We start from the raw sequence: 27,267 nt of genomic DNA, 5'->3' as shown, positions 1-27,267 counted from the left end.
CCAAGGTTGGATCTTGGAGGGTGCTGGGCAGCTGCAGCCTGGAGCTCAGTTCCTTGCAGAGCCGCCTTCTCAAGCCAAGGGCTGGACTGGGACCTTGTCCTTCATTATATAACTGTTTCTCTGAGTGTTTTCGTAGCGCTCAGCCCTCCCACCAGGCAGAGCCCCCACCGGCAAGGGGAATGTCATATTTTTTTTGAATGCATAACTTTGATTTCATGCCGGATTGTAGCAGTGAACAATTCTGCTCCCCCCAGCTCATGCACCTTGTAGGGCATTAACCAAGATGCAGACCCCTACAAGCCACCAGCCAGCAAGCTGAAGGTGTTACCTTGTGTGGGGTGGGTGGTAGAGACGTGGGGAGAAGAGGAACCTCAGAGGTTACATCAGGTCAGTTCATCCATGGGACTCATAGAGTCCTGCAGATGAACTGCCCTGGCCTGGCCTGGCCTCTGGGACCCCACGCTGTCCATGAGCTGCCCCAGCTGCCTGCCCTCACATTCCTGCCCATCCACATCATCTCCTTCCAGCTGCTGGGGAAAACAGCCCCTGCTGCTACCAGCGGCTGGGGTGAGGAGAGGGAGACGCCTTCACAGCATATGAGCTCTGCGGGAGTTGGGGCTGCTGCTGACCTTGGAAATGCAGAGGTTTTTTTCTTCCCAACTCCAGGAGAAGTGGGAGGTGAGGCATAGCTGGCGGGACCCCACTTGCAGCAGCACACAGGTTTTTTCCATCATTCATGGGACCCTGCCTACCCTTACCCAAGAAAACCAAGGGCTGTTACCCACAACCTCATTGGATGGTTTGATGGTAGGCTGTCTGCCCTGTGCCTTCTCTGCAGGCTGAAACTGGGAGGATTTTCTCCACTGAGTAACAAGGGGTTTGGTGCAATGGTCAAGAATTGGGCAATAGGACAGTTGTGGTGCCTTGGGGAAGACTAACAGTAGTGGGACAGGTCAGCTGCTCTTCTCCAACACACCACTAAGGAGGAAATTCTGACGCCTTCCTGCTTCTCTATCAGAGTGATAGTGTGTGTGCTGAAGGTGACTTGGAACTGTCCCAGGATTGTACTTAATACTGATTATTGCCAGAAAGAAAGATTTTTTTCATCACTGACTTGGTGCCATTCAACCAGACCTCACATCCAGCAGTCCAAAGCAGCCCCTCAGCCAGCAGTTCTCCCAGCATATGCCCTGGCCAGGCAAAACGGATGTGCCCCAGGCAAGGCACATCACCAAAATGATGCACATAATTCTGGATCTAAATCAGTACTACAGTCTGGAATAAAAGTCATTTCATGACCTGGCTCACTCCACTTGATCACTGGCTAATTTTTCCGGTTGTACATGGTATTTTTTCCTGTTGTGGATGAGGAAGACCTAGGGATGGGAGAAGGTCATGTTAAAAGCAGAGAAAAACAAGAAGCTTCACTTGGGATCCTGCCAACACTTCCGCATTTGTGTGGTCCCCCCTCAGCCTCATTATGTATGCAGAGAAGCAAATCCATAGTACACTAGCAAATACACAGTCAACAACTAGTATTAGTTAGGGCTCTTTTCCCTTTAATCTTTTCATATTCTGGGAGTCTTCACTGGAATAATCACATGCTCTGTTTAGCCATAACATGCTCTGGAAATCCCAGGTACCTAGTGCACTACCCAAGTTGACTTGCCAAGGTATTAGCTCCATGTGCCAGGTTCAGACCAGCAGCTGGAGCCTACAGAGCAGGATCATTGCCTTTCCTGGTGTTGTTTGTTATAGGTATTTTCTGGCCAATTCATCACATGCTGCCTGCTAAGTCAGAGATGTGTGGAGCTCAGTGTTCAACCTTGCTGCGCTGGAAGTTCCAATGACTGCCCAAGCCAGGCAGAAGCCTGGCTCACCGAGCTGAGGCAGGGCAGTGATTTGCACCAGGAGCAGATAAGCAGTGCTTGATGTGTAATTCTGCAAACATCTGTTCACACATTTGACTTTTCCCCACACAGTTCAAATGTACCAGCAGAGCAATCAGGCTGCCTTTGCTTTTGCCTGATTGCTGCCTGTCCCCAGGAAAGCAGCAGTGGGATGGGGCTGCTGGCTGTTGGGAGCAGTTTAAGAGTCTGTGCTGCTCTTTGCCCAGCCCGCACATCTCTGCTGCATCAGGGGCTGATTCCCTGTGCCCAGCTGTAGAACTGAATTAGTGCTGATGGATGGAGCCTGATGGATGGGGAAACACATCTCTGCTGACAGCCTGAGCAGGGGCCGTGTCATGCTCGGTGGGATGCTGCACCTCATCAGTGGGGAGCAATCCTGACACAGGGGCTGGCATCAGCCCTGGTACTGAGCAGAGACCATATAACATTTGTTCTCTACCTATGGGAGCAGACCTTTCCCAAAGTCTTGCACTTGCCCACATCAGTCCATCAGCCAGCACAAGGCTTTTCAGTTCTGCAAGAAGCTACTTGTTTCAAAAGAAAACCAGTAGCAGCTCAGCCTTCTATTCAAACCTACTGGAGAGAAGGTCTTGCTTTCTCCTCTTCTCCTTTTTCTAGGGAGATACTCCTTCAAACTTGCTATGCAGAGAATAAAACGACCTTTTTCTCCTCATATGCACTTGTTCTCATTTGCAGGCCAATGCATGGTGCTATAGGGGAGGGTACAGCAGTTAAGCACACGTGAATAACTTCGCACTAGCACTGCAGAAATACGTCTGATTTTTTTTTCAATGGTTCTAGCACCAAAATATCCCAGGCACAATGGGATTTGGACTCTACATTTACAGCTAATGATCTGTACAGGCCTCTAACAAAACTGCACAGTAGCCCTGCTAATGGTTTCAAGGGGAAGTGCTTCAGGCCCTTGCTGCTGCTGGTGCTGCTTAGGGAACTGGTGCTTTTAGCTCTGGTATGCAACAAAAACCTTTTCTCCCTGTTGCAGACATGATGGCTCTTCTGGAGAGAGGAAAAGCACTGACTGAGCTAATGTCATTAACCACCTTTAAGCACACACGGAGGATCTAAAGCAAACACCATCAGTCATTCAGCAATTGGGGTTAGCTCAGACCAGCCCGGGAATCCCCCAGTGCACCCTGCTCTGCTCTCTGGGTGCCATATCTCCACCCTGCTCCAAGTACAACCTGCTCCCTCTGCTCCAGGAGAGAGCAGGCAGTGACAGAGGGCTCTGGACATAGACCTGGGGCACACACTTCAGTCCAGGGCACTGAAAGTCCTCCACCACCAGCCAGGCAGTCTGGCAGCCCCCATCTTGGGAAAAGCACGGTGGGATAAGCTCTACCTGGTGTTTCATTTATCCTTCATTATCTGCCCCTTCCCTCCCTGAGAAAGGCAAAGGGAGCTTTGCCTGAGAAAAAGCAGCAAGATGCACTATTTTTTAGCAAGGTGCGTCTCAGCAGCGCTGGTCTGAGCGTGTTCAAATCCAGCAGCAGCCACTGTCACCTACTACATCTTATTGCCCATCACAGGCTGAGCGTGATGGGCAAGGTGACCATTCTGAGGGGAATCCTCCCTCTCCCCATTACCCCTTCCCATGAAAACCACCCCAGCATGCCTCCCTGCTCTGACTCACACTAAGGCAACAGTAAAAGCTTCTCGCCCGTGCGGTGGCAGATTTTGCAATTGGTTTTAATGGGGTATTTACAAGTTCCGAGGTGGGCTCCTTACAGCTGGTTGGGCTTTTCAGTGACATTCCTGCAACTCACCCGATTGCAGCACAGGCACAGAGGAAAAAATTTAGACATCAGAAATGCCAGATTAATTATCTCTTAATTGATACCTCCACTTGAGGACAAACGAAACCAGAACATCTCTACTGTCCTGGGAGCCTGCCACTTACAAACAGATTTACAGCTAAAAATACCGCGGCAGTCCCGTGGCTAATCAACTGCGCTGCTTACCCTGGGTGCGGTTACGAAATTGTCTCAGCCTGGCACTTGGAGCGGCGAGGGACTGGCTACAGCGGCAGCACCAGCGTGCAGATCACGCCAGGGCTGTGCGGCATTCCCAGCGCCCAGGTGAGGGGCAGCTCGTCCCAGGGTAGCCTCAGAGCTCCGCGATTGGGTTTCTCCAAACTAAGATCCATCCAGAGCACCCTGACATGAGGCTTCCTGCCAATCATTAGAGGCTGCAGACAGAAAACCTCATCCCTGTGTCTTGTGAGAGTCGTTAAGCACCCGGTGTTTCCCTGTAGTGTAATATTTCTAGCGAGCTCCTAATCACACTGGATGCTTGAAACAGCCTTTTTGTGCAGTGCTCTCTGCACCTACAGCACATCCCAACGGATCTCTCCCCCCATATCCTTACAGCAACAGGCATACACACAGAGGCCAAATCGCCACAGCGAACCCAGTTTCTTTTAAATTATCATCATCTTTATTTTCTTCACATATGTGCAAACAGAGGAGATCGCAATGGTGGTGTTCTTAAAAATAACAAAATGTATTTGCATACATTTCCCTATATACACGTGAACAGCCACAAGTAGAGTCTTCTTTTGCACAGCAAAAGACCTAGAGCATTGAGATCGGAGACAGGACCAGGGCCCCAAAAAAAGTCTAACTTAAAAATAATAATAAAAAACCCCCAACTTCACAACAGTGCAAACCTCTCGGACACGATAGCACGATGGAGTGACTTTAATGGAGAAAACGGCGAGGGGGGGGCCTCTCGGATGTGAGATTTCTGTCTGTAAACAAGGCGCAACACCTCCCTCCCTCCGCCCTCCCCGGGGAAAGCTATTCCAGGAATTTGGCAGATCTTCAAGGGCTGAGCCGGAGGTAAACAGCCCGCGGCCGCCTCCCCTCCTCGGGCCGCGGTGGGCTGAGGCCCAGCTCCGGCGACTACCGGCACGGGAAGGGCGGCCGCTCCCCGGGATGCTGCGGGACGCGGGGGCGCCGCGGGGAAGCGGGGCGGCCGGCGGCACCGCGCACCGCCTGAGGGGCCCCGGCGTGGCCATGCAACCACCTCGGCTGAGCCGGAGGGGCCCGGTGCGTCCCAGTGGGGCCGTGCACGCCCAGAAGGGACCGTGCACTCCCGGAAGGAACTCGGTGCGCCCCGGCGGGGCCGTGCATTCCCGGAGGGAAACCGGTGCGCCCCGGCGACGCCGCGCACGCCCAAAAGGGCCCGAGCTCTCAGCCGGTCTCGGGGTCGCTGGGGGGTGGCTGCTCGGCGTCGCTGCCAGGCGGGGCGGCCCCGTCCGTGCCGCCGCTCTCCAAAGAGGACTCGCTGCCCGTGCTTTCCCCGGAAAGCAGCCGGCGGACGCGCAGGTCGGCGCGCAGCGAGCGCAGGTCGTTGCCGAGGCTCAGCTCGCCCAGGTCGCGAAGAAGCTGGCCCAGCTCTGGGCTCTCGCCGCGGCCGGCGCCAGGGCGCAGCAGCTCGCCCTCGGGCTCGCCCAGCGCCTCCAGGATGTCCTCGCAGTCGCAGTGCATGGCCCGCTCCTCCTGCTCCTCGCCCAGCAGGTCCTCCGTGATGGAGCCCAGCTTGGGCGCGCTGCGGCTCCGCTCCACCGGTGGCTTGTAGCAGCACTGCCCGTTGAGCAGCTTGCGCAGCGGCACCAGCGGGATGCTCTGCTCACCCACCAGCTGCTGCTGCTGGTGCCGCGCGTCGTCCCGCTTCTTCAGCCGGCGGAACTCGGCCAGTGCCGTGGCCGAAGTCTGATAGAGCAGCAGGGCCATGGCCTTGGCCTTCTCGGGCTTAGAGACCAGCACGGCGTGGCAGCGCAGCATCACCGCCTTGTGCTTCAGCTCGTGGCGGTAGATCCAGGCGAAGACACGGGGTAGGCGCGGGTCGGCCACGCAGTAGGTGACCCGGTGCAGCAGGTAGAGGTGGCCGGGCCGGCGCAGACCCTTGTCCTCGGCGTGGGCCATGCGGATGCCCTGCGCGCTGATGGTCAGCTTCATCTTGGTGCCCTGCCGGCCCGCCTCGCTCTTGCTCCAAATCTTGCAGACGGCCAGGTCGGTGCAGCCCTCGCCCTTGGACTGGATGGTGGTGGCGTTGCCCAGGTAGAGCACAGTGTACGTGGGGTCTTCACTGGTGACGCGGAATTTCCGCCGCTTGGAGCGGAACATACTGCCCACGCGGTGCAGGGCGCTTTCGGGGCAGGCGCGGGCCAGCGAGGTGAGGGCCGAGTAGTGCACACTCACCGCGTATCCCTTGGGCTTGCTCTGCCGCCGCGCCTCGCCCGCCGCCAGGTCCACCTTGCTCCGCTTCCAGGGCAGCATGGCCCCGCGGAGCCTAGGCGCCGCGCCGACGGCTCCGGGCGCGGGGGGGCATGCCACGGCGGCGGCGGCTGGGCTGCCCGCCCGCCTCACATCCTTGCGGGAGCCGGGCGGCCGCGGCTGTAGATATAGGCGGGCGCCGGCGCTCCGCGAGCGCGGAGAGGGGAGGCCCCGCGCACCGAGGGCGGAGCGCCCGCTGCCCGGCCCGCCGAGCCGGCGGAGCGCTGCTCGCCGCCCGCCCGCCGCCGCCGCTCTGCGCCGCCCGCCGCGGCGCCCCGGCCCCAGCCCCGGCCGCGCCGCGGGGCGGGCAAGGGGCGTGCGCGGGGCGGTGCCAGCCCAGACGAGCGGCCCCCCCTCCCCTCTCCGCCCGCCGCGGAGCGCGGCCCCCAGGGGAGGCACCGGCCGGTACAGCTGCGGGGAGTGTGGATCCCCGTGCGCTCCGTCCCCCGCCGCCTGGCTCGATCCCCACGCGCGGAGGGTGGGTGCCACAGCAGCCTCCGTCAGCGCGGGTGGCGGGGATGGAGAGCGCACCGGGGGGGATCCGTCTGCTCAAACCCTCCTTAACTGATACAAATCCTGGGGCCACTACGGGATACCCTGCTGCGGGAGACCCCACGGCCGGGAGAGTTCCAGCACCAGCAGCCTGCCCGGCCAAGCTGTGTCATGGAGGAGTCCCGCTCTTGCAACATAATCTTCCCTTTGGTTTGGTTAGCCCGGTTCTGAGAACCAAAGGGCCTGCAGCAAATACAAGCTATTATGTATGAGTAATAGTTTGCTCTTTATTTATATGCAGCAGCCGAATAACAAGAAGCTGTCTTGTAATTTCTTGTTGGAGTTGCTCGAGTACAGTCACAGACTAATAAGAAAGTTGGTCTCTGTGTCATTACTATAGCTTCTAATGTCATGTATCATATCCTTGCCAGAAAGAAAAGAAATTCCAGCGTTGCAGAGAATGGCACTTCATCAGGATTTGGATAAATGCTCAACAAAAGGGGAGTGGTACATACTCATGCAGTAAAATATATAAACACCTGCTTTAATTACTTGACAAATCATTTCTAGAGTTTGGATCAATTAACCACCATATAATTAAAATTATTACTATCATTACCTTATGCCATCTAGCAGATTACTGGGGAACTACAAGTAACCACAGTGACCGGATGTTGAATGGGCAGGCTAAACTGGCTGGGGCAAACTGTCTGGGTCCCTCAGCATGAAGCCCAGCACACATTGGGATGCCTGCTTGGCACCGTGCTGAACCGAGCCCTCTTGGACAAAGTCCCACTGGGACCTCATAAGAGGGCGAGTAGGGGGCTGAGGTCTGCCCTGTTCACAGTGCCTAGCAGCAGCCCACCCCAGCTGGGGGGGTCTCTGGTCTTGGCTCTGATGCAGACTGGGTGCAAGGCACCGCACTGGGAACCCCCATGATGCTCTCGGTGTGAGGGCAGGGGGGTATGTGCCGTGCTGCAGCCTGTGGCAGAGAGTTCCTGCCAGCCTGCAGGACCATCCCTCTGCGTGGCAGGAAGAGAAAAGCTTCAATTTGTACAGCTGATTCATTTCACCTCTAGTAGCATCCAGTGTGCTTTTCTTTTGTCTCCTTTGTCTTGCAAGGTGAAAACAGAAAATGCTGCTGTGCACGTAAAATGAATCCAATGGCTTAAGGTGACATCTGACACCTACACATGGTGTAGCACTCCTGTGGTTCCTTCTCCCCTTGAGGTGTCCTGCTGAACCACAGCTCCTTAGACCCATGCCTGCCCTGTGCTTCTTAGCAGCTGCCTAATGCCTGAGCAGTACCTGTGAGCTGCAAGGCTGAGAGCAGCCCCAGCCACTCCTCTGAGACACGTGGGCATGGCAGTGTCCCTGTGGGAGAGGGAGTTGCCTTGCCAAAGCCCTGCCTGCCTCCAGCTGTGGGCAGAGGAACCTGTTTTGGGCCTCAGGCTGAAGGCTCAGCAGGCAGGTGTTTGCTCTGGATGGGATGGAGCAGGCAAGGAGCCCCCCACACCTTCCTGCAGTGCTTCTTCCTGAGGGATAGTAGAGCCAGGGGGGCTGGTGCTGGTACACAGACACTTCTGATAATGGTGCCCACAGAGCTGTTTGCAGAGTCACATTGGGCTCTGCCATCCCACTTGATCCATGTTCAGGAATGAAAACCTTGCATTTTCACACCATGGCTTGCACAGGCTACTGAGCTCATGTCTCTCCAACAGCCCTTGGGTATACCTGTCTGCAAACCCAGTGGTGCGTAGGGTGAGGAGGAGCACTGCCCCCCTTGCCCTGCCCACTGCCTCCCCAGCCCCAAGGCAGCAGCACTGCCATTTCTGCATTGCCTTTTGGGGTGGAGGTTTGCTTATCAGCCCCTCAGAGACCCACTGGGGACTCCAGGTGGTGGCTAGGGGGTAGCAGCACCCTCCGCATACCTGCCTCTTGGAAGTGCAGCTTTAGGGAAGGCATTTTATGGTTACATCCCTTCTCGAGGATGGAATCTGTTGCAGCTGAATTCCTCACCATGCTTGCTCACCAGTCGATGTACCAGACCTTTGCAGACTTACTTTCTTGCTTCATTAATGGGCCTAGTTATCTTCAGGTTTGTCTCTTTCCTGCTGTGTGGCAACTGCTTCAGTTCTGGATGTGGATGATTGCCACATGCTTCAGCAACTGAAGAGCATATTGCAAATTGTGATGGTCTGGGACAGTAATTCCTAAACAAAATGCTGACCACTCCGAGCCCTGTGCTGGGCTGAGGAGTTGCACCCCAGCCTTTGGATGAAATCTGGCAGCAGGGAGCAGCCCGGTTAAGTTTGGGGCACCTGCTCCAATTGTGGGGCTATTCCAGTAGCACTGGATGTCTGTATTTCACTGCCAGGAGGAGAAGCTGAAGCACAAGCCCTGCAGGGTCAGGACATGCTGCCTGGTTCCCAGTCAGCACGAGGCTCTCTCCTTGCCTGCAAGGCCGGCAGCACCCATGATGTGTAGGACATGCATGCTAGGGGCTTATCTGCACAGCACTGTAGCCTGGGGGAGTGCAACAGCCTGCTCTCTATGCAATATCCCAGCAGCTACTGAGCATCACCTGCCTAGTGTGCACGCACGGAAAGCCTGAACAAGGCGTGGGAAAGTCTGTAAGATACCATCTCTGCCCTGCAGCCCAGTGCCAGCAGCACACTGAGTGCTGCACTTGGCCCTTGGCAGACCCCACTCCCTGGCCCACTCTCTCCTGCCCTGCCCACTCTGGTCTGCACTGGAGCCTGTAGGCTCTGGGGTGCATGGTGCCCCTCTGGGGCACAGACAGGTGGCCAGCTGCCCAGCACTCTCTTGAAGTGGGATTGCCAGGCTGCCCACACTGGATGCCCTGCAGCTGTGTGGGGAGATGCCAGGGTTTGTCTGATGGGAGGGTGAAACCCTGCAGGGAGCAGCCTCACTTCAGGGATGACTTTTGTACCTAGTAGCTGGAACTGGAGCTGATGTGGGTCTCTGGGGAGAGTAGTGGGAAGAGGTGCTGGGGAAGGTTAATATGACAAAACCAAAATAATTCATGGCAATGTACTGATTTTGTCAGTGTATGAAAACTTATCAGGTTTTCTCCTCTCAGGTAGCAGGAGACCTTGTTGTGTCGCAGCAGCTGAAGTGCAACAGTCAAAATGAAACAGTGCAAACTGGCATTTTGGTATTTTCCAAAACAATTTCAGAGGCTCTATCACTATGCTAAATGTCAAAGTTTTCACTCTTTGTTCTGAATTGGAACAAAGGAAATGCTGAACTGTCAGGATTTTTCATGAAGTAGAAAGACTGAGCAGCTCCTGAGCCTCACAGGCCATCCGTGGGGGCAGGTGAGGTGCCATGGCCCCCAGCCTCTGGCCAGCAGCAACTGCAGATGGCTGCCTGTCAATAGGAGCAGGGACAGCCTGAGATGAGTTGGCAGGGCAGGGGACAGCATCACCTGCTCAGGGAGAAGAGTCCTTAGCAGCCTTTAATGGATGCCTCATGTCACCCCTCCTGCCCTCCTGGCTCTCTGAAGGGGAACAGCACCCCCATCCTGCAGACAGTGTGCCCTGGCAGGGCTCCAGGTGCTGGAGCTGGGGGCACAGGCAATGCCAGGGCAGTGGGAGGTCCACACACCAGCAGCCCTGGATCTCTTGGGTACACCAAGGATGATGCCAGTGTAACTCAGGGTACCACAGCCCAAGGGCAGCCCTGGGGCCAGGGCTCTGCCCCTCAGCAGGGCCATGCTGGTGGTGGCACACCTCTGCCGTGGTTGTTTTTCAGTCACTGAGGGTGGCACACCCTGCTTCCTGCACAGGCAGCCGTGGTGCTTCCTGCACCCACAGCTATAATTAGAAGGGCATTTGGTGTCCAGTGGTGCAGAGCCTTCCCCTGGGGTCACGGCAACCTCGGGGGGGCTTGCTGGGTAGTGTTGTGCTGGGCACCTGTCCTCCCACCATGCTGCCAGCCAAGAGGTGCAGAGGTGGTGTTTGGGCAGCATCCTCTGCTCAACGCCCCATCTGGGGGGCTGCCACCATGGGGCCATCCCTGTCCATGTGGAAGAGCAGCAGCAGGCAACAGGGATGAGTCTTCCCAGGCAGAGCTGGCACACTGGGAGCTGGAGAAATACCATCAGCTTCCCATCCGGCATTTTGTGCCTTCAAAGATACAGGCAGCTCTCTCTAATTAACTTTTTCCCATCCTGCCAGGAGGTGATTTTATCTTCTTAGAGCTGGTGGAAGAAGCAGAATCTAAAAAACTTGCCTGAGGCCCCCAGCAGGGTTAGTCCTTCTCAGGGTGCAGCCTGGGCCAGGCAGCCCTGCTTCAGAGCTTCTCCAGCATGGTGCTCTTTCTGAAGGGGACCAAGACCTTCACCAGAAGATGGGGAAGCTTGCAGAACAAGCTCCTTTTCCTGCAGTGCCAGTCCATTTCTGAGTACAGCTGGAAAGAAAGGGGTTCAAGCAGCTGCAATTGTGCACAGAGCAAAATTGTCTGGGTGTTCTTGCAGGGGTGCTTTAGGGGAGGTTTCTTAATGGGTCTGCTTGTCAGGCTGAGGCTGGCAGTACCGCTGAATCAAGCATTGTGAACCTACATGAATAATGAATAATGAATCACATGAATATTTTAGAGACACAGTCCTGAGATCTCTCAGTGCTACCTTAAAGGAAAATAGAGGAAAAGTTGTCCAGAAAAAAACGATGTTTCCTTTAGGCAAAAATGCACTGTTATCATTGGCTTTTGAAAAAGAGCTGCTGCTGCTCAATAATTCTCAGGATTTGCATCAAAAACTGGAGCAGTGGCTTGGCTCCAAGCCAGAAGTTGGGAGGGAAGCCCCAGTCAATGATTACAGTGTGCTGGAAGGACAGCAGATTTTACTTTGTCTATGTAATGATTTTGTGAGAAGTCCCAAAGCTATGGCCACCCTCCAAAGAGGCAGCAGTGCTGGGCACGGTTAGTGCATTTCAAAGGAGTGATGAGAGGTTTGGTGATGCACAGGAGTGTTTGCTCTCCCAAGACAACATTTCACTCCAGCCTGAGCACCTCTGTCAAAGAGCTGAGTTGTCTAAACAAGGTCCAGCAGCAAAAATTATGTTCATTTTGCATGCCATGGTAGCTGCTGCATCATATGGGAATGGGCTGCAAATCAACAGGTTTATCAGACCACAGCAGCATGCTCCTCTCCTCCACGCTCCCCTTGACTGGCTGCACTTTTGGCATGCACACTCTAGTGCCAGGCTGCCTCTGTGCAGCTCTTGCGACAGCATCTGTACTTTAGTGGCCCTTTTCATTGTGTGTGAATAATCTATGCATAAATGACTTCTAGGAGCAGCAGGTTGTCATGTTCAGGTAAGACCAGCAGCAGCCCATCTTGCTCAGGTAGGCACAGCAGAGCAATGGCAGAGGGATTAGAAACATGGCAATTGCAAATAGGCAATTACTACTCTAGCCAAGTCCCTGATGTCTCTGTCACTTAGATCACCAATCTGTATTTCCTTCAGCACTGCTCTGCTCAAAGCAATCCTTGCTGAGCTGCTGGCATCAACAGACACAAATAATTCCCCAGTGTTTATGAAGTGCCCTGAAATGTATCTGTTGAATGAGGGCAATTTGGGCATTTCTTCAGCAGCTCCCACAAAGGTGGTAGAAAATACCAGCAGTGACTGTCCCTGAAACACTTCAGTCTGGAAATGGGGAATGGTGAGGGAAAAAAGGGCAAAGTGTGGGAAAAACATGCCAATCAAAATACAAAGGTCTTTGTTCTTCAGCTTACCTTCAAACCTCACTGCCTCTAGGATGCACTGAGGGTTGCAGGTGGTGGGGCAAGCCTGAGCCTCCGTTTCTCACTGCAACAGCACTTCTGCCTGTCTCCAAGGGTCTGTTTCCAGTTCAGCCATCGCGGCTGCCTGTGTCCCAGGGAGGTCCATCCAGAACTCCATACTAGTGTAGTTACCAGCCAAGGGCCTTGGTGATGCCAAGGCCGTGCTACTGGGGCTTTGCCAATGGGATCATAGGAGCATTTTGCCCATGGTTGGGCAGCCTGGGAGCGGCACTGCACATGCCTCGGCTGTGGGGTTAGAAGTGCTGCCAGACCCAAGGCATAGGGAACAGCCAGGCTGGCTGGCTGCTCTGGCTGATGATTATGCATTGTAGAGGCAAGCTAACTTTTAACTGAAGTACAAAAGAAAGACAATAATGAGCACTTTTATTACTGCGTCGGTGGCCACATAAAGACTTGAGATGGTTTTATTAAAGATGACGTGCTTAGAAATGAGTTTACTAAATCTCTGCATGCTGTCTGCAGCCCACCAGCCTTCCACTGAAGCACCTTGCCTAAATGAAAAGGAGACCGCTGAGTCCCCTTTCATCTCTCTTATTTGCCTTAGGAAGCAAAGGAGGGGCCAGACCAGGAGGGTGATGGTGGCAGAGCCTGGGATAAGCATGGCAAAGGTTCAGACGCACTTGGGAAATTTATGCCACACAGTTGCTGGCTTTGAAAAGTAGAATAAAGGAAAAACTGTATCTTCCTAATGGGTATTTATCATGGGGAGGCATCATGGAATGCAAAGCAAGAGAAAAGACCATCCCTTCCTGTGTGGTTGTACATGGTGCTATGCTGCGGGTGGCCAGCTCCTTAAGTTAAACTTTGCTTGCCTGTGTTTTCCAGGGATCAGCCAGGTTTTTCTCCATTTACAACTGATACATGTTACAGACTTATGCTCAAAACTGTCTGGCCTTAACCCAACAACCATAAAGGAGAAATGGTTCATAAATCAGTTCAGTGAGTAAGTACAGGTTGAGTTGTTTATTAATTTAACCTTCTCTCCTGTCTTGACCCAGGCTGGCCACAATGGCTGCTGCTGAAACCTGTTCAATGTTTCCCTGGCTGGTCAGGTAATGTTTTCTGTCTGGTAAAGATGCCCAGACTCTGGCTAGATTTTGGCAGCAACCTAGTAGCACACTTGCTGCATCCAGGTTCCCTCTTTGTCACTGTCAGTCCTCATATACACTTGTTTGCTCTACTGGGATGACAGAGATGGGGAGACTACACTGGGCTGGGTGTGTTACAGGGCGAAGGTGGTTTTCCTTGGAGGGACACACAACCCCCTGCCCCCATGGCTGGCTGCTGGGCAGGGTTTCGCACTCCTTGCTGCTGGAGTGGTTTGCTTCCAGAGGAACCTGCAAGTGAAACCAGCCCCACCACCGGCGGCACTGCCGACGGCTGGGCTGGGGCTGGCAACCCTGCGCATCCCCCGATTGCCAGGGCCTCCTGCTGCTGTGCCGACCTTGGAGTGGGGGTCAGCCGTGCCCCTGGGTTTATTAGTGGTGGGGCTGGTGGCTGCAATGGGAGAGGGTTAGAGCTTGACCTGGGAAGAGGAGGGCTGGAGAAATGTGTGTCTGTGCTGAGTGCCACAGGGAGAGAGGCAGGGAGGGAAGGATGGAAAGATGGGTGGACAGATGGTAGATCACACCGAATCACAGAATCAATTAGGTTGGAAAAGACTTCCAATACCATTGAGTCCAACCTATGACCTAACACCGATAACTAGTGCTCCATCTAGTCTTTCCTTAAACACCTCTCGGGGCGGTGACTCCACCACCTCCCTGGGCAGTCCATTCCAATGTCCAATCGCTTTTTCTGTGAAGAAAATTCTTCCTGATGTCCAACCCAAACCTCCCTTGACGCGGCTTAAGACTATGTCCTCTCATCCCGGACTGGATGGATGGACGGGCAGTGGGGGCGAACGGACAGACAGACAGGCAGGGCAGCAGTGGATGTGCGCCGGGTGGGTGGGCACTGGGCACACGGAGCGATGGCGCGGCCGGATGGGCACGGGGATGCGCTGCAGGAGCGGTGTCGCCGCTCGGCGGCAGGCGCGAGGAGAGCGACCCCGCCCGCCCGGAGCGCTGCGGGGCGGGCGCGGCGGCGGAAGGGGCGGTGAAAGGGACCGGCTCGCCCGCCCCTTCCGGCGGCGGTGGCGGCGGCACATGGGCAAGAAGCGGGGAACGGGGCTCGGGCGCTGCCTGCAGCGGCAGCGCGGGCTGGAGCGCCGCGGAGCCTCCTCCTCATGGGTACGGCGTGGGGGCTGAGGGACCGAGAGGGAGGCCGGGGCGGCTCGGGCTGACGGCGCTGTCTTGTCCCGGCAGCTCCACGCCAGCGAGGTGGCCGCCGAGCGCGGCCCGGAGCTGAGGTCGGCGCCCGAGCAGAGCCCGCTGGAGGAGTTCCTGGCCACAGCCGAGCTCGCCGGCACCCGCTTCGTGGCCGGTGAGGGGCTGGGACGGGACCGGGGCTGGGGAAGGTAGATCCAGGGGCTGGGGAGGGAGATCCCCAGGCTGGGGACGCAGGTGGAGGGCTGGGACCGATTTTGGAATGGGGGAGTGGGAGTAGGAGTAGGCGTGGTCTGATCTGTAGGGCTGACAATGAGTTTGGCCGGGCGGGGAACTGGGGAACAGAAGATGGGGTCCTGAGCCAGGGCTGGGGGGGCAGCAGGGACAGGATGGGGTGGCAGGGGTCAGCAGGGCTGGGGACAGGGTGGGCTGGGGACGAGTGGCTTTAGATGACCATCTCTCCCTCCGGCAGAGCGTCTGAATGCCCAGATCGTGTCTGCCCAGAGTTGCACGGGCCTGCTCACAGACCAGGAGGCTCAGCGCATCCGGCAGCTGCACCAGGAGAACCAGGAGTTCCTGCGCATCCCACGGAGGCGAGTCCTGCAGGGCTGGGCCTGGATGCCCCTTGGCTGAGTGGGGGAAGCCACTAGCCTGCATGAGCCTAGTAACAGCATGTAACCACAGCACAGGTGCCAGCCTGCCATGTGAGTGCTCTCAGTGCCAGCTCACCTGGCCTGATTGTGGAGGTTTCCTGCTCAAAGTTTGGCACTCCTGGACCTGGTGCATCTATGCTGCCTGGTAAGCTTTTCCAGAGCTCTGTGCATGGCAAACAGGGAGATTATTCCTCTGTCTTTAAGACCCTCCAAGTCTTAGCTTGAGAAAGGAGCTTTGTGTGATCTGGTGTACATACTCTCAGCTAAGGGAGTTTGGAAGGAACAAGGAAAGAAGGTGTACTTAAAGCTGCTGAAAACAAGTGCACTAATGTCTGAACTATAACCATCCTAGCATAGCTGAATGTATGGTGTTTGTGTTCTTTTTGTTTACTGCAGTAATGTAGCTGGTCTGAGTGCTGTTTCTGACCACTCACTCCAAAATATGCTTGTTACAGGCCATGCTGGGATAGGACAACCAGTGCAGAGGACTTGAAGCAAGCAGAGAGGGAGAGCTTCCTTGAGTGGAGGCGACAGCTTGCCCAGTGAGTATGCTGCTTGTGTCTGAATAAGTAGCTAGTGGCATTTAGAGACACAAGCAGGGGGTTGTATTTATCCTTGCTGGACCGATAAAATTACTGTCTCCTGAGTAGCTCTCTGTACTTGTCCTGGAAGGCTGAACATCTCAGCCACAGTCTTTGTGGTGAGCTCTGCAAAGCTGTCTTGTGTATGCGTTCTTTTGAAATTCTTCAGGATGACTTGTGATGTTCTGCATTTACCTGTGAAGTAGAGGAGTGCTGGATGTGTTTTTTAAGAGCAGCGTGGTAGGCAGTGAATGGTAGGCAGTGCTGCCAGCCTGTGTACAGCAGTTTGTTCTGGTCTGCTGCTGCATCTGCTGGCTTGGAGAGTTGTGTGGTACCTGCTCATGCCGTGCAACCCCATGCTTGCCTTGAGTAAAGTTGTTCAGATGGTGGTAACAGCAAGTTAGAGGTTGTATAGAGCCATTTCAGGTACCATTCCAAATTTGTTACCTTTTCCAAGTGGTACTCAGTGGAGTTGTAACAACTGGTACTTGGGATAACTTCCCTCATTTATTATTGCCTCTCTGAAATTGAATGGACAGACTTTTCATGAGTTTTTGTTCTTTCCATCCTTTACCACTTCTACATTGGCATGATCAGGAGCTGTTGTGTCACTGCTGAAGCAGTGACACTGACAGCAGTTTACCTGGTGCTTGATCTGTTTGCAAAACCAGCAGAAATAGTACCTATATATGAGTCTTGTTTGAGAGCTCTCTCTGAAACTAACACCTCCCAGATCTAAGTTAAAACTGGTAGTGTGCTTACTGCCTGACATGGACAAATATGACATCTTTTGTTTGTTTGTTTGTTTGTTTTACCTTAGCCTTGAGGAAGAGAAAAAGTTAATTCTAACCCCATTTGAACGAAATTTGGAATTTTGGCGCCAGCTTTGGAGAGTCATTGAAAGAAGGTAAAGTATTTCGCTGCTGACTTTTCAAAAAGTAGTGTTTAATGAATTGAAGTTTTTGAGTCAGGCTATAAGTGTCTGAGCACAGGAAAAACAATTAAGTTAGTAATGTTTTATTATTAGCACTTGAAGTGACTTTGTTTTGAAGTGATCAAAATGTGATGTGAAGAATGGCAGCTCCTTATGATGCCTGCTGGTTTTCAGCACTGTGATCTGCAGTGGTTTGCTCCAAGTCTCTGAAGATTCTGCTGCTCTTCCAGTAACTCGTTGTGGGAGGTCTCTTTTGAGAACTGTCTTTGTCTCTTACCGAGACTAACCCCTTCCCCTTCTTCCCAGCCACACAGCTGCAGCTGTTCAGGGGGCAGGAGGCAAGGGAGATGAATTAATGTTGGGAAAGAAGGAATCTCTTGGTCCTTGGCCCTTCACCACGCAGAGAAGTTGCAGCAGTGCACAAAAGACAACAGGCTGTCATATCACAGGAATAGCTTTGTTTGCTCTGCTGAGCTGTAATACAATAAGAGTGCTATCTGCTACGTTAATCTAATTGGGGCATTTAATTTCACTAGTAATTAGGTTTGAGATCATCTTGTCTGATTTTCCTAAAATTGAAAAATACTTCACCAGTGAGGTCATGATGAGCTGGTCCTTTCACAGAAAGGGCTTTGTACTGGGTGCTGCTGGGCCTTTGGCCAGGAGAGTGCTGGTTGGGAGCATCCACTGTAGGGGATCATGACAGGCAGTGTGAGTGTACTGGGTGTTTTGAGGTGGCTGGAATGTGTTACTAATGCCTTTCTCCTCTTGTTGAAGCTTTTTATTTCGTATAGTGTGAGGATGCTGTCTTGGAAAGGAATGGAAAAGTCATTCAGTCCCTTATCTTGCCAGATAATTTGAGCTGTTGTCAGCCTTTTCATGTGTTTGCTTCAAACTAGTTCCCAGCAGTGTGATTCAGTAATTTCTCTGTATCCCACCCCAGTTCCATGGTGTCAGCTTTCTCTCATATTGATCTCTGAATTTCTGTAACTATGCAGTACCTCTTTGTACCTATGTGGCTTATTAAATTACTCCCTTGGGGGGTTATTGATTTGGGGTTTTTTATATGTAACCAACTGCCTAGTGAGGCTGGAAATTCTTCCATTCAACCCTTCGTGTTCTGGAACTGTCCTGAGTTAACAAAAATCCCTGTCAAACAAATAGAATCAGCATGTGGTAATCAGTGTTTTAAACTACCTGCAGAAACTCTAGTAGAAGAGTCTGTAGTTAAATTTTCCCTGTCCTTTTGAGAAAAGAAGCATGAATGCCTTTGGGGTCTGAAGCTATTGCATATAATTGATGTGTAGAACTGATGAGTCTTGCTCAAATATGTGGTGGCAACCTGGTGTCTGGGTTTGGAAGCTGTTTGCTAAAAGCAGGTTGTAAGGCCTTCCTTTCATGGGGGAGCACCATGTCTTGTTGGAGTTTAGGGCTATTTTTTCACTGTTTTATGCTTTTTAGGACAGGAAGACCACAGAGAAATTCTGAAAATGCCTGATATCGAGCACTTAAAATCTGCAGGTTGTTTGTGGGAGACTTCATAGATCTTGTTACATGCAAAGGGGACAACGATATTCCAGAATATCTCTCTGTGTAGGGAAACCCCCTCTTCTTTCTTTTGGTAACTGCCCCACTATAGCTGGGGATGAGAATAGACAGAAATGAAGTTGTGTTATCACAGTTTTTAGTACCATTCTAAAGCACAGAATGCTACTGCTCTGATTCTCGCCTGCTGAGTGTTTCTGGAGGGTAAATGGATTGGCAAAACTGGCGTGTTTCCTTCCCACTTGCCAGCTGCAGGGGAATGAGCTAAGCGAGGAGAAAATACTGTACAGCAGTACTGGCTTATAGCACAAGCCTGGCTCAGTTGGGTAGGTGGGCTGCTGAGATGCTTTGTTATTCAGTAAAAGTATTTAGTAAGATAATACAGTAAAAACTATTAAAATTCAAGCAAAACCTAAAATTGAATAATTGCTGTGCCCTGCTGCTTCCTTTAAGGCAAGGTAAGGAGGGATATTTATGGGGTTTTCTTTTACTTTTGCAGTGATATTGTAGTCCAGATAGTAGATGCTAGAAACCCTCTTCTGTTTAGATGTCAAGATCTGGTAAGTAAATCACTTTTTTGAATGTTGTCTTAGTTTTATATTGTAAGGTTTACATAATGTATTTTTTATTTAACACATTCAGCTACCTTGAAGCGGTTCTACTGTTGTATTTAAGTGGATATCTTATTAATTTATGCAAGTATTCTGGCAGAAAATTATTTTTCTTTGATGTCTTTTGATATTTCCCAGAGGATGTTGTGGATTTAGAGGCAATTCTGCAGACATTATATTGCAGACATTAAATTACTCCTCATTACCCACTAAAAGTGTCTTCACTTAAAGGATTTGTTCTGTGTAAAAGCATAGTAGAATAAATGTGAATGAGAGTTATTGCACTGAAAGCAAAGAATCAATTATTGAAGTGACAACTTTGTAATGATAGACTATAGAACACTGTATCATTGAGACATGAAATTGCTCAAATAGTTATCTTAGGAGTTCTTGCTGCAGGATGCTGAGTAATACCTTGCCATAGCTCTAAGCAGACAAGGTGTTTGCACATGTGGCCGGCAACAAGCTGTGTTGTGGTAGTTGCATGCTCCAGTTTGTCCTTGTAGTTGTCTGCTAAGCACCAGTTCAACCTAGCCGAGCACATGGTAAGCTGGGCTACACTTGTGTGGAGCTTGCTCTTGTATTCCCCTTGGGGGGAAGAGGAGTCGAAACCAGAGTATGGACTGATCCTTCTCGTGTTTTTTTCAGGAAAGTTACGTTAAGGAAGTCAGTAATGACAAGGAGAACATGATCCTGATCAACAAAGCAGATTTGCTGAGTGAGGAGCAGCGAGCTGCTTGGGCACAGTTCTTTGAGAAGGAGGGTGTGAAGGTGGTATTCTGGTCAGCATTGGCAGAGTGTAAACGGCTGTCTGGAGAAACAAAGGTACTGTGGATGAGCAGCTCAAACTAAGTGTGTGCTGGCTGCTGCTGGTAACTTGCTTTGCACCTGTGCTTGTGATAGACTTGAGCACCTTTCTAGGAAAGGCACTGTCCTCACTGTCCTTGTCTTTGGGAATGATTATTTTAAAGACCTGTGCAACTATAAAACAGCATTTGAATGATCAATTCAGAGACAAAAGTGAGGAGAGTAAAATGGTGAACAAAGTGCAGAACACAAAAACAACCCTTGTAGACCTGTTTGCAGAATCTCAACTTGTTGTGAAAGAATTGGAAACCTTTCCAAGAGGGGATGCTATGAGGAATGGGATTATCTCTACAGAGTTTTTTTCTCTCCCAGAGAGGGGAGGTGTTTCTTAAAGAACCTGTAGTACTTGAAAGCCCTTTTTTTTTTGCCCAGTGGAATAAACCAAGCTGCTGCCCCAAACTACCTGTTACCAGTAAGTGCAATTTTCATCTGTTACACCCATTCAGCTATGGAATATCACATATCTATTTCCAAAAAGACCTACTGTGTTCAGCTGGTTTACAGTCCTTGCATAAAATGTTTTTACAGATTAATTTAAAAGTAAGACTGAAAATGTTAGTTCTGTTCTCTTTTTTTGAAAAGAAAGGTCAAAATACTATTGTTATGAAAAGGTATTCATTTTTGATTGGAAACTCTTTGCAGGGAAGAAAAGTAGAGTTGGACTGAAAACAAGACAGCTTGAAATTATTTTAATTAAATATTTAGGCCTGAAAAATGGCTTTGTGTTCTGAAAATTTTGAGAAAAACAACATTCATTCCTATTATTAGGAACACTTAATAATTTTTAAAATTATGGTGGTTATGCATGCATTCAGAGCTGTGCTTCTTGAGAGAAACCTCTTAACAAGTTCACAGAGAAGCCGTGAACAGTCCCTCTTGAACTACTTTTGTCATTTGCCTGAAATGAGCTAGATGTGTCTACATCATACTTAAGACCCCTAAAAATAACGGTGTGATGTAAGCAGTGAATTGTCAGCCCTTGGGATGTGGCTGATGAAAATATGGTTGCTTGCACTGCAGCAACTGCAGTCAACAGCAAGGCTTAGTGCTGTCTTTGCATTTCACCCCTGAAATGCTGTTCACACAGGAACGGGATGCTGAAGGTGTAGCAGAGCACCTGAGTGATTCTGAGGATGAAAGCTCCAGTCAAGCAGAAGACAACACAGCACAAGGTAGCGCAGAAAGCACATCCACAGACAATGCTTTGCAAACTGTAAACCAAGTTCTGCTTAGTGCTGATGACAGCAGTGATGAATATGAAGACTGTGAAGAAGATGAAGAGGAGGCCTGGCAAACCTGTTCTGAAGATGAAGATGGGGACAACATAAATGCTATTGCTCCAGAGAGGATGGAAAACAGGACTGATGGTGCTGCAGTGCAGCATGTAGTGCAGGAGCAGAACAGCAATGTCAGGAACTTCAGCCATCTAGTACAGAGAAATGAGCTGCTGGAGATATTCAAAACCATGCACTATGGACCAAGGGTGAAGGATGGGGAAGTAAATGTTGGGCTGGTGAGTTGGACTTTGTGCTTTAATGGAACTTGTTTAATCTAAATTTTAATTCCATATGCCCTCTATAGCTAAAGTTCATCCTGTAGCCTGGCTTCCTATAAGGCTTTAAAAACTAGCAAGGACAAACCACTGTAGCTCAGTGTTCTCCACTGCTTGCCCTGTTTTTTTAGTACACTTTATTGGAGTACTCTTGTGTCAGAGCTCTATCTGTCTTCTGGCATCATCCTGCCTGATACCACTGTTACCATTCCACTTCTTTGTCATCCAGGTGGGTTACCCTAATGTTGGCAAAAGTTCAACCATCAACACAATCCTTGGAAACAAGAAGGTGTCAGTATCTGCTACACCAGGCCATACAAAACACTTTCAGGTATTGCTAACAAACAGCATCGATCTTTTTTTGTTATTTCTTTTTCCCCAGTGGAAGGAAGCTTCATTTTGAGCTAGTTGCAACCACATGCACTCACTGAGTACTCTGCCATCCTAAACTCTGGCCAGCAGAGTATGTTAGAGAGGGGTGGTCTTGATGTATAGAATTTTGGAACTTTAGTTCTTGCTTCCAAACTCTTGCTACAGTGCGAGTCACTTATGAGAGCTGCTGATCAAGCTTTAATTTGGAGATAGCAACTCCAGTACTATAATGTGGGACCATCGTGGGATTTGCACTTGCTCAACCTGTTTTAAAACACAGTTAAAGGTTTCTGGGGTGCTTCCTTCTCTCCCATTAGATTGTAGAGCTGAAGGTCTTGCTGCCCCCATCTGGACACCTTATTTCCTTAATTCATCACCCGGGGCCAGCAGGGCAGATATCTGTGTTAGTAGAATTTCTGCATCCATGTTTCATCTATGCATTTGACTCATTTTTTTTGTTCCTGTTTCCTCCATGGACACTGACTTGATGACATGAACTAATTGGTTATTTTCATGTGGATGTGAACTAATTGATGATTTTCATGTAGACCCTGTACGTGGAGCCTGGCCTGTGCCTTTGTGATTGCCCTGGTCTGGTGATGCCATCTTTCGTCTCTACCAAGGCAGAAATGATTTGTTCTGGAATTCTGCCTATAGACCAGATGAGGGACCATGTCCCACCTGTTTCTCTAATATCCTTTGCATGGGGTTCATGGGAGTGTCTGCAGGGGTTGGATCTGGAGGATGCCAAGTAGCGTGTTCCAGCCCTGCTGGCAGCACAAGTGCTCATGCCTTGAGGGTGATGGGACATGCTGGATAAAACAGCCCTGCTGTGTTGGTCTTTTCCCACCTCATTTCAACTTTGTTTTATTGTCAGGCTTGTTTAATTTTTCTGGTTTGCAACAAAATCCAGAAGTCATTCTTCATGTGTGCTCTTGGAGTGACAAAGGGGCAAGGTTACTTGTGTAGCTGAAAATCACCAGATGGTTTCCTTCACTAGCTTACGTTTGCCAGCATATCCCACGAAACGTTTTGGAAGCAACCTATGGAATAAGTATTATAAGGCCAAGGGAAGATGAGGATCCAGATCGAAAGCCAACAGCTGAAGAGCTGCTAACAGCATACGGATGTGAGTGATGATCCTTATAAAACCTGTCACCTACACTGTGCATGGTCCTGAACATGTTTTAAAGTTAGGCCCACCTTGGGTTTGTTGTGCATTGAACCTCCATATTAGGACTTGCTCTCCTCTCAGCAGAGCCTTTGTTAATGGCTCATCTCCTGTGTGTGTTTGCCAGTCTCATCTGGTGTGGAGGACACTGGTGAGATACCCTGCCAGTCTATAGTGTGGTGCTCTTACCCTTTCAGATACCTCCCATTAACTGTCTTGAATTAGACTTTGAAGAATGCAGTGAATTCTGATTCTCTGGCCTTAAAACAAAAATAAAAACCCAGCAGATTTTCTGCTGGCTGGGAGATGTCAGCTCTCATCATTTCTTTCAGGTCAGGATGCTTCTGTGGTACCTCTCCAGTCAGCAACATTGTCGTTTTTTTCCCTGCTTTCCCCAGCAGAAGCCTCTTTCTAAGGGAGTTTTTTTTTTGGACAAAGGATACAAATGTGCAGTTAGGCAGCAGACAAGAACATATTAATTCTTTTGTACTTACACAGAATGTACTGTGGATTTGCCTTCCAGATATGAGAGGCTTTATGACAGCTCATGGACAGCCAGACCAGCCGAGATCAGCTCGATACGTATTGAAAGACTATGTCAGTGTAAGTGTTTCCTACATCTGGGTTTTCTTTCCTGCTAGGAAGTGAATTGAAGGTTTCACTAGAGCCAATAAAGTGAATTCTGTTTCTCTGGATAAAGTCACTGTATATCAAAATACTCTAAGTTGGGCTGGTTTTATTTTCTAAAAGAATAAACTGAACTTCTCAAGCTGCTTAATATTAAAAAGTTGCTTGCTTAACAATATGGTGCTAGCTAAATAAATAATCATATCTCTAAAATAACCAGCAGATATTCAGGAAACAAACCCATATTCTATAGCTGGACCAATATTTGGCACTAAGGACTGTAACTCTTGAGTGTTGTAATACTGCATTTTTCTGCAGCACCTCTCAGCAACTTATTGTTGAGAATTTCTTAATAGGATCCTCTAGTGCTCCTGAGAGTTTTGCACTGTATTGTTTGCAGCTGGAAATGGTGCTTTGATGTAGAGGTGGAACAGTACTTGAACTTAGAAGTTGAGCCAGTTGTTGCCTGGAAGGAGAAATAAAGTGTATGTACAGTTTGTCAGTGTTAGCCCCTGGACTTCGGGCCCTTCTTAGGTTTGGGGTTGTCTTCTTTCCTCCGTGGGTTTCTCTCTGAGTTTCTTTGGTCATAACTGTGTCCTTTGCTTTCACAGGGGAAGCTGTTATATTGCCACCCACCTCCTGGTATTGACCCAAATGATTTTCAGCACCAGCATCAAAGATGCCTGGAGAGCAGAACTGTGCAGGTTACTGGACAGGTGAAGCCTGAGAAGAATAACAAAGCAAAGCAAATTGAAAATGTGGTGGATAAAACGTTTTTCCACCAGGTAAATTCTGGAGGAAATTTGTTCCATGAGTTTTTACTGCAACACTTATTTGTAGTTACTGAGAAAAAAGCCACCTTTGAGGATGGAAGTGTGCTGGGTTGAGTTAATGGTGCTAGATGCTGTGGGATCTGCATATAATTTTTACCTAAGAACTCTCTATTCTTTTTATTATCTCTTAAATCACTGGGAATGTCCCAGGTGACTGACAGATTGATAATGAGCTATGCATAGCTGATTTTTAAGAGATCAGCAGGGTGACCCTTGTCATTATGGACCTAACATCAATCTTGAGCAAATGGGGATGATGGTGAAGACAGATAAGGAGGTTGGAATGACACAGCAACTGACCCAGAACATGGTTTTGGACTTACACGTCCTTCAGACTAACATTCCTTTCTTGAACTGACATTTTTAGGGGATGTGATAAGCTTCTTTAAGACAATTGATTTAGTACTACTTGAAATCAGATGAAAAGAATACAAATGATTTAAAATCCAATTGAGAAATCTCAAAAATAAGTAGAAAATGGGAATTTTTCTTAAGCTGTATGATTCCTGGGAGGTCCCACGGGGATCTGTTTTCCCCCTACACTAATGAAAAAATGTAATAGTGACTTGTAGTGAAGTCCAGAAGCAATTAGGTCTGCATACCTAACAAAGATCAGAACAGGTGTTTAGCAGTGAAGAGGGTGTGTCATAGACATCATGTTCTATTCTCTTTGGTTAACTGGATATGAACACTATTTCTTTAGCACAGCTAAAGATAGTCATGCATTTTGAAAACAAGAACTCAGGCTCTTTTCAAAATAACATAGAAAACTGTGACCTGAAAAGAATTTTTGGGATTACCAGACTCTTCCTCTGTCTGCCCAAAGTGCTGGCACAAGCTGTGAGCCCCATCAGTCCTACCCACGCTCCAGACTTGAGCAAATTATTTTAGTCTGTGGCTTTCACAGATGCCAGATTTATTTTGCAAAGACAATTTGTTGTGAGCAAAGCAGAGGCTGTAAAAATCCACCCCAGTGCTGTAGCTGATGTCTGTCACAGTGCCTCTGTCAGTGCCTCTGCTGGCAGTGGTGGGTGCTGGGGACCCGGCACAGCTCCAGGCAGAACTGGAGCCTGCTGGCAGGCTTTGGATGGGATCTGTGGGGTGACCTTCCTGTAGCTCTGGAACAGGGGCTGAGCAGGTCCTGATGGGTTTAAGCTCACCTTTGTCTGGTTTTACTGACATATTGCAGTTCCTGTGGTTAAATATCTTCTCATCGGTTACTGGTGATTGTGTTTCCTCTTGTAGGAGAACGTCCGAGCCCTCATGAAAGGGGTCCGGGCTGCAATGGGATACCAGCCTGGCAGCGGCCTCGTGCCTGGGACTGCATCCAATCCTGGGAATGTGGTAGGAAAGCCCTGGAAAAAACACGGAAACAGGAACAAGAAGGAGAAAATTCGCAGGATCACCAAGCACCTGGAGGCTTAGCTGTGGCACCACTACTGGGCTTTTCCAGGGCAGGGACTGCACTGTCCCACAGGCCTTAGTTGAGGGGTAAAAAAAAAAAAAAAAAAAAAAAAAAAGGATAAGTGGGCATCAGTAGCTCACCTGGTAGCTCTGTGCTGTGGATTGGCCTGGGCAGGGGTAAGGATGGGCTCTGGTAGTTGAAGCTCATCCCTTCTGGGAACAAAAGAGACCTGGCTGTTTGTGTTATCTGGAAGCCAGCCCAGATGTTTGACTGCTGCTGAAACATCCTTTCAATGGGAGCAGATGGAGCCATGTGGTAGTGTTTTTTCCTTCCATAAAGGATGTATTTTATGACTGTCGCAATCAAAGCAAGCCCTGTAAATCCGACTAAAATCTTTATAAACAGTTGAACTTCAATGAGTGATGTTTGTTACATTATGAGACACTATTGCTGATCTCCTTTTTTTTTTTTATCCTGTCTTTAAAGCTGGTTTATTGATTTGACAGAACACTTTAGTGTGTTGAAAAATAAAGTAAAATTATCTTTATTGCCCTCTTCCTTCTCTGCTGTGCCAGACCTATTCTGTAGAATTTGGTACTGAAACCACTCCCTATTTCCCAGCTTGAGCAGAGCATGGCACAACTGTGCAAGGAAAATGCTGCTTTTATGTCCTTCACACTGAGCTGGTATCAGTTTTCTGTGTGACTTCCCACTGGTATTTTAAAACATTAGCTCCGTTTGACTGGCTAAAATCTGGTGCTAATTTGTCCTTAAATATATTTGAGATTTTACTTCCTATATGGTATCACGTTCTGTCTCATTGACCTAGTCACAGAAGTGTCTATTAACAAATTTTAATGGAGTACATGACTATATTTGATGCTAAAAAGACTTAACTTACTTGGGGTGAGACTTAAGTGAGATGTACTTCTTAGCTGCCCTGCTGAGAAAATGTTTGTGCTCTTCATTCCTAGTGCAGCACAGGGAGTAATGATAGGACTGGAAAGGCTCACAAAGATGAGGCATGCTTTGTTTTTAGGTGGTGGTGTAACAGACGATTCTGGTCTCTGATACTAAAAAAGAGATTGCTGTCTTGTAATTTGTGCTTTCTAGGCCTTAAGTGTGGATGGAGAGATCAAAACAACTGCTGAGCAAAGCCACAGCAGATTTGGGGTGTGCAACCAAGCTGGTTTTGGATTTGTGACCCTTTGTGTGTGTGTCCTTTACAGCCAGTTTGTGCTGTGTGTGCAGAGGGTCCCCTGACAGCAGAGCTCTTGGCTTCTACTTCCCTTGGAGTTGAATTCTTAATTACATCA

General features: G+C 49.9%; 2 protein-coding genes across 6 annotated transcripts; one reads left to right on the top strand and one right to left on the bottom strand.

Annotated features, from left to right (window-relative positions):
- Positions 1 to 4,341: 4,341 nt before the first annotated feature.
- On the bottom strand, positions 4,342 to 6,450 carry FAM43A (family with sequence similarity 43 member A). The gene has a single exon (XM_027883990.1). The coding sequence runs from the start codon at positions 6,209 to 6,211 to the stop codon at positions 5,123 to 5,125; it is 1,089 nt and encodes a 362-aa protein (XP_027739791.1). The 5' UTR covers positions 6,212 to 6,450; the 3' UTR covers positions 4,342 to 5,122.
- Positions 5,905 to 26,749, top strand: LSG1 (large 60S subunit nuclear export GTPase 1). Of its 5 annotated transcripts, XM_027883986.1 has the most exons (16): positions 5,905 to 6,004; positions 7,132 to 7,207; positions 9,804 to 9,878; positions 14,840 to 14,957; positions 15,273 to 15,393; positions 15,909 to 15,995; positions 16,855 to 16,941; positions 19,013 to 19,073; positions 19,773 to 19,949; positions 21,079 to 21,504; positions 21,773 to 21,874; positions 22,464 to 22,607; positions 22,921 to 23,044; positions 23,610 to 23,689; positions 24,325 to 24,498; positions 25,792 to 26,749. In XM_027883986.1, the coding sequence occupies exons 2-16, from the start codon at positions 7,187 to 7,189 to the stop codon at positions 25,969 to 25,971; spliced, it is 1,977 nt and encodes a 658-aa protein (XP_027739787.1). In that variant the 5' UTR covers positions 5,905 to 6,004; positions 7,132 to 7,186; the 3' UTR covers positions 25,972 to 26,749. The 5 variants fall into 5 exon arrangements, with proteins under 5 accessions (XP_027739787.1, XP_027739786.1, XP_027739788.1 ...); XM_027883985.1 differs by lacking the exons at positions 5,905 to 6,004; positions 7,132 to 7,207 and having other exon boundaries at positions 9,570 to 9,878; XM_027883987.1 differs by lacking the exons at positions 5,905 to 6,004; positions 7,132 to 7,207; positions 9,804 to 9,878 and adding an exon at positions 14,678 to 14,764.
- The last annotated feature ends 518 nt before the right edge of the window (positions 26,750 to 27,267 follow it).

This window comes from Empidonax traillii, unplaced genomic scaffold (assembly GCF_003031625.1).
Source record: "Empidonax traillii isolate 1590-97213 ecotype Southwest subspecies unplaced genomic scaffold, ASM303162v1 scaffold138:size3245559, whole genome shotgun sequence".
In the NCBI taxonomy this organism is placed as follows: Eukaryota; Metazoa; Chordata; class Aves; order Passeriformes; family Tyrannidae; genus Empidonax; species Empidonax traillii.
The sequence above is the reverse complement of the archived record's forward strand: the minus strand, read 5'-3'. Positions and strand labels throughout refer to the sequence as shown.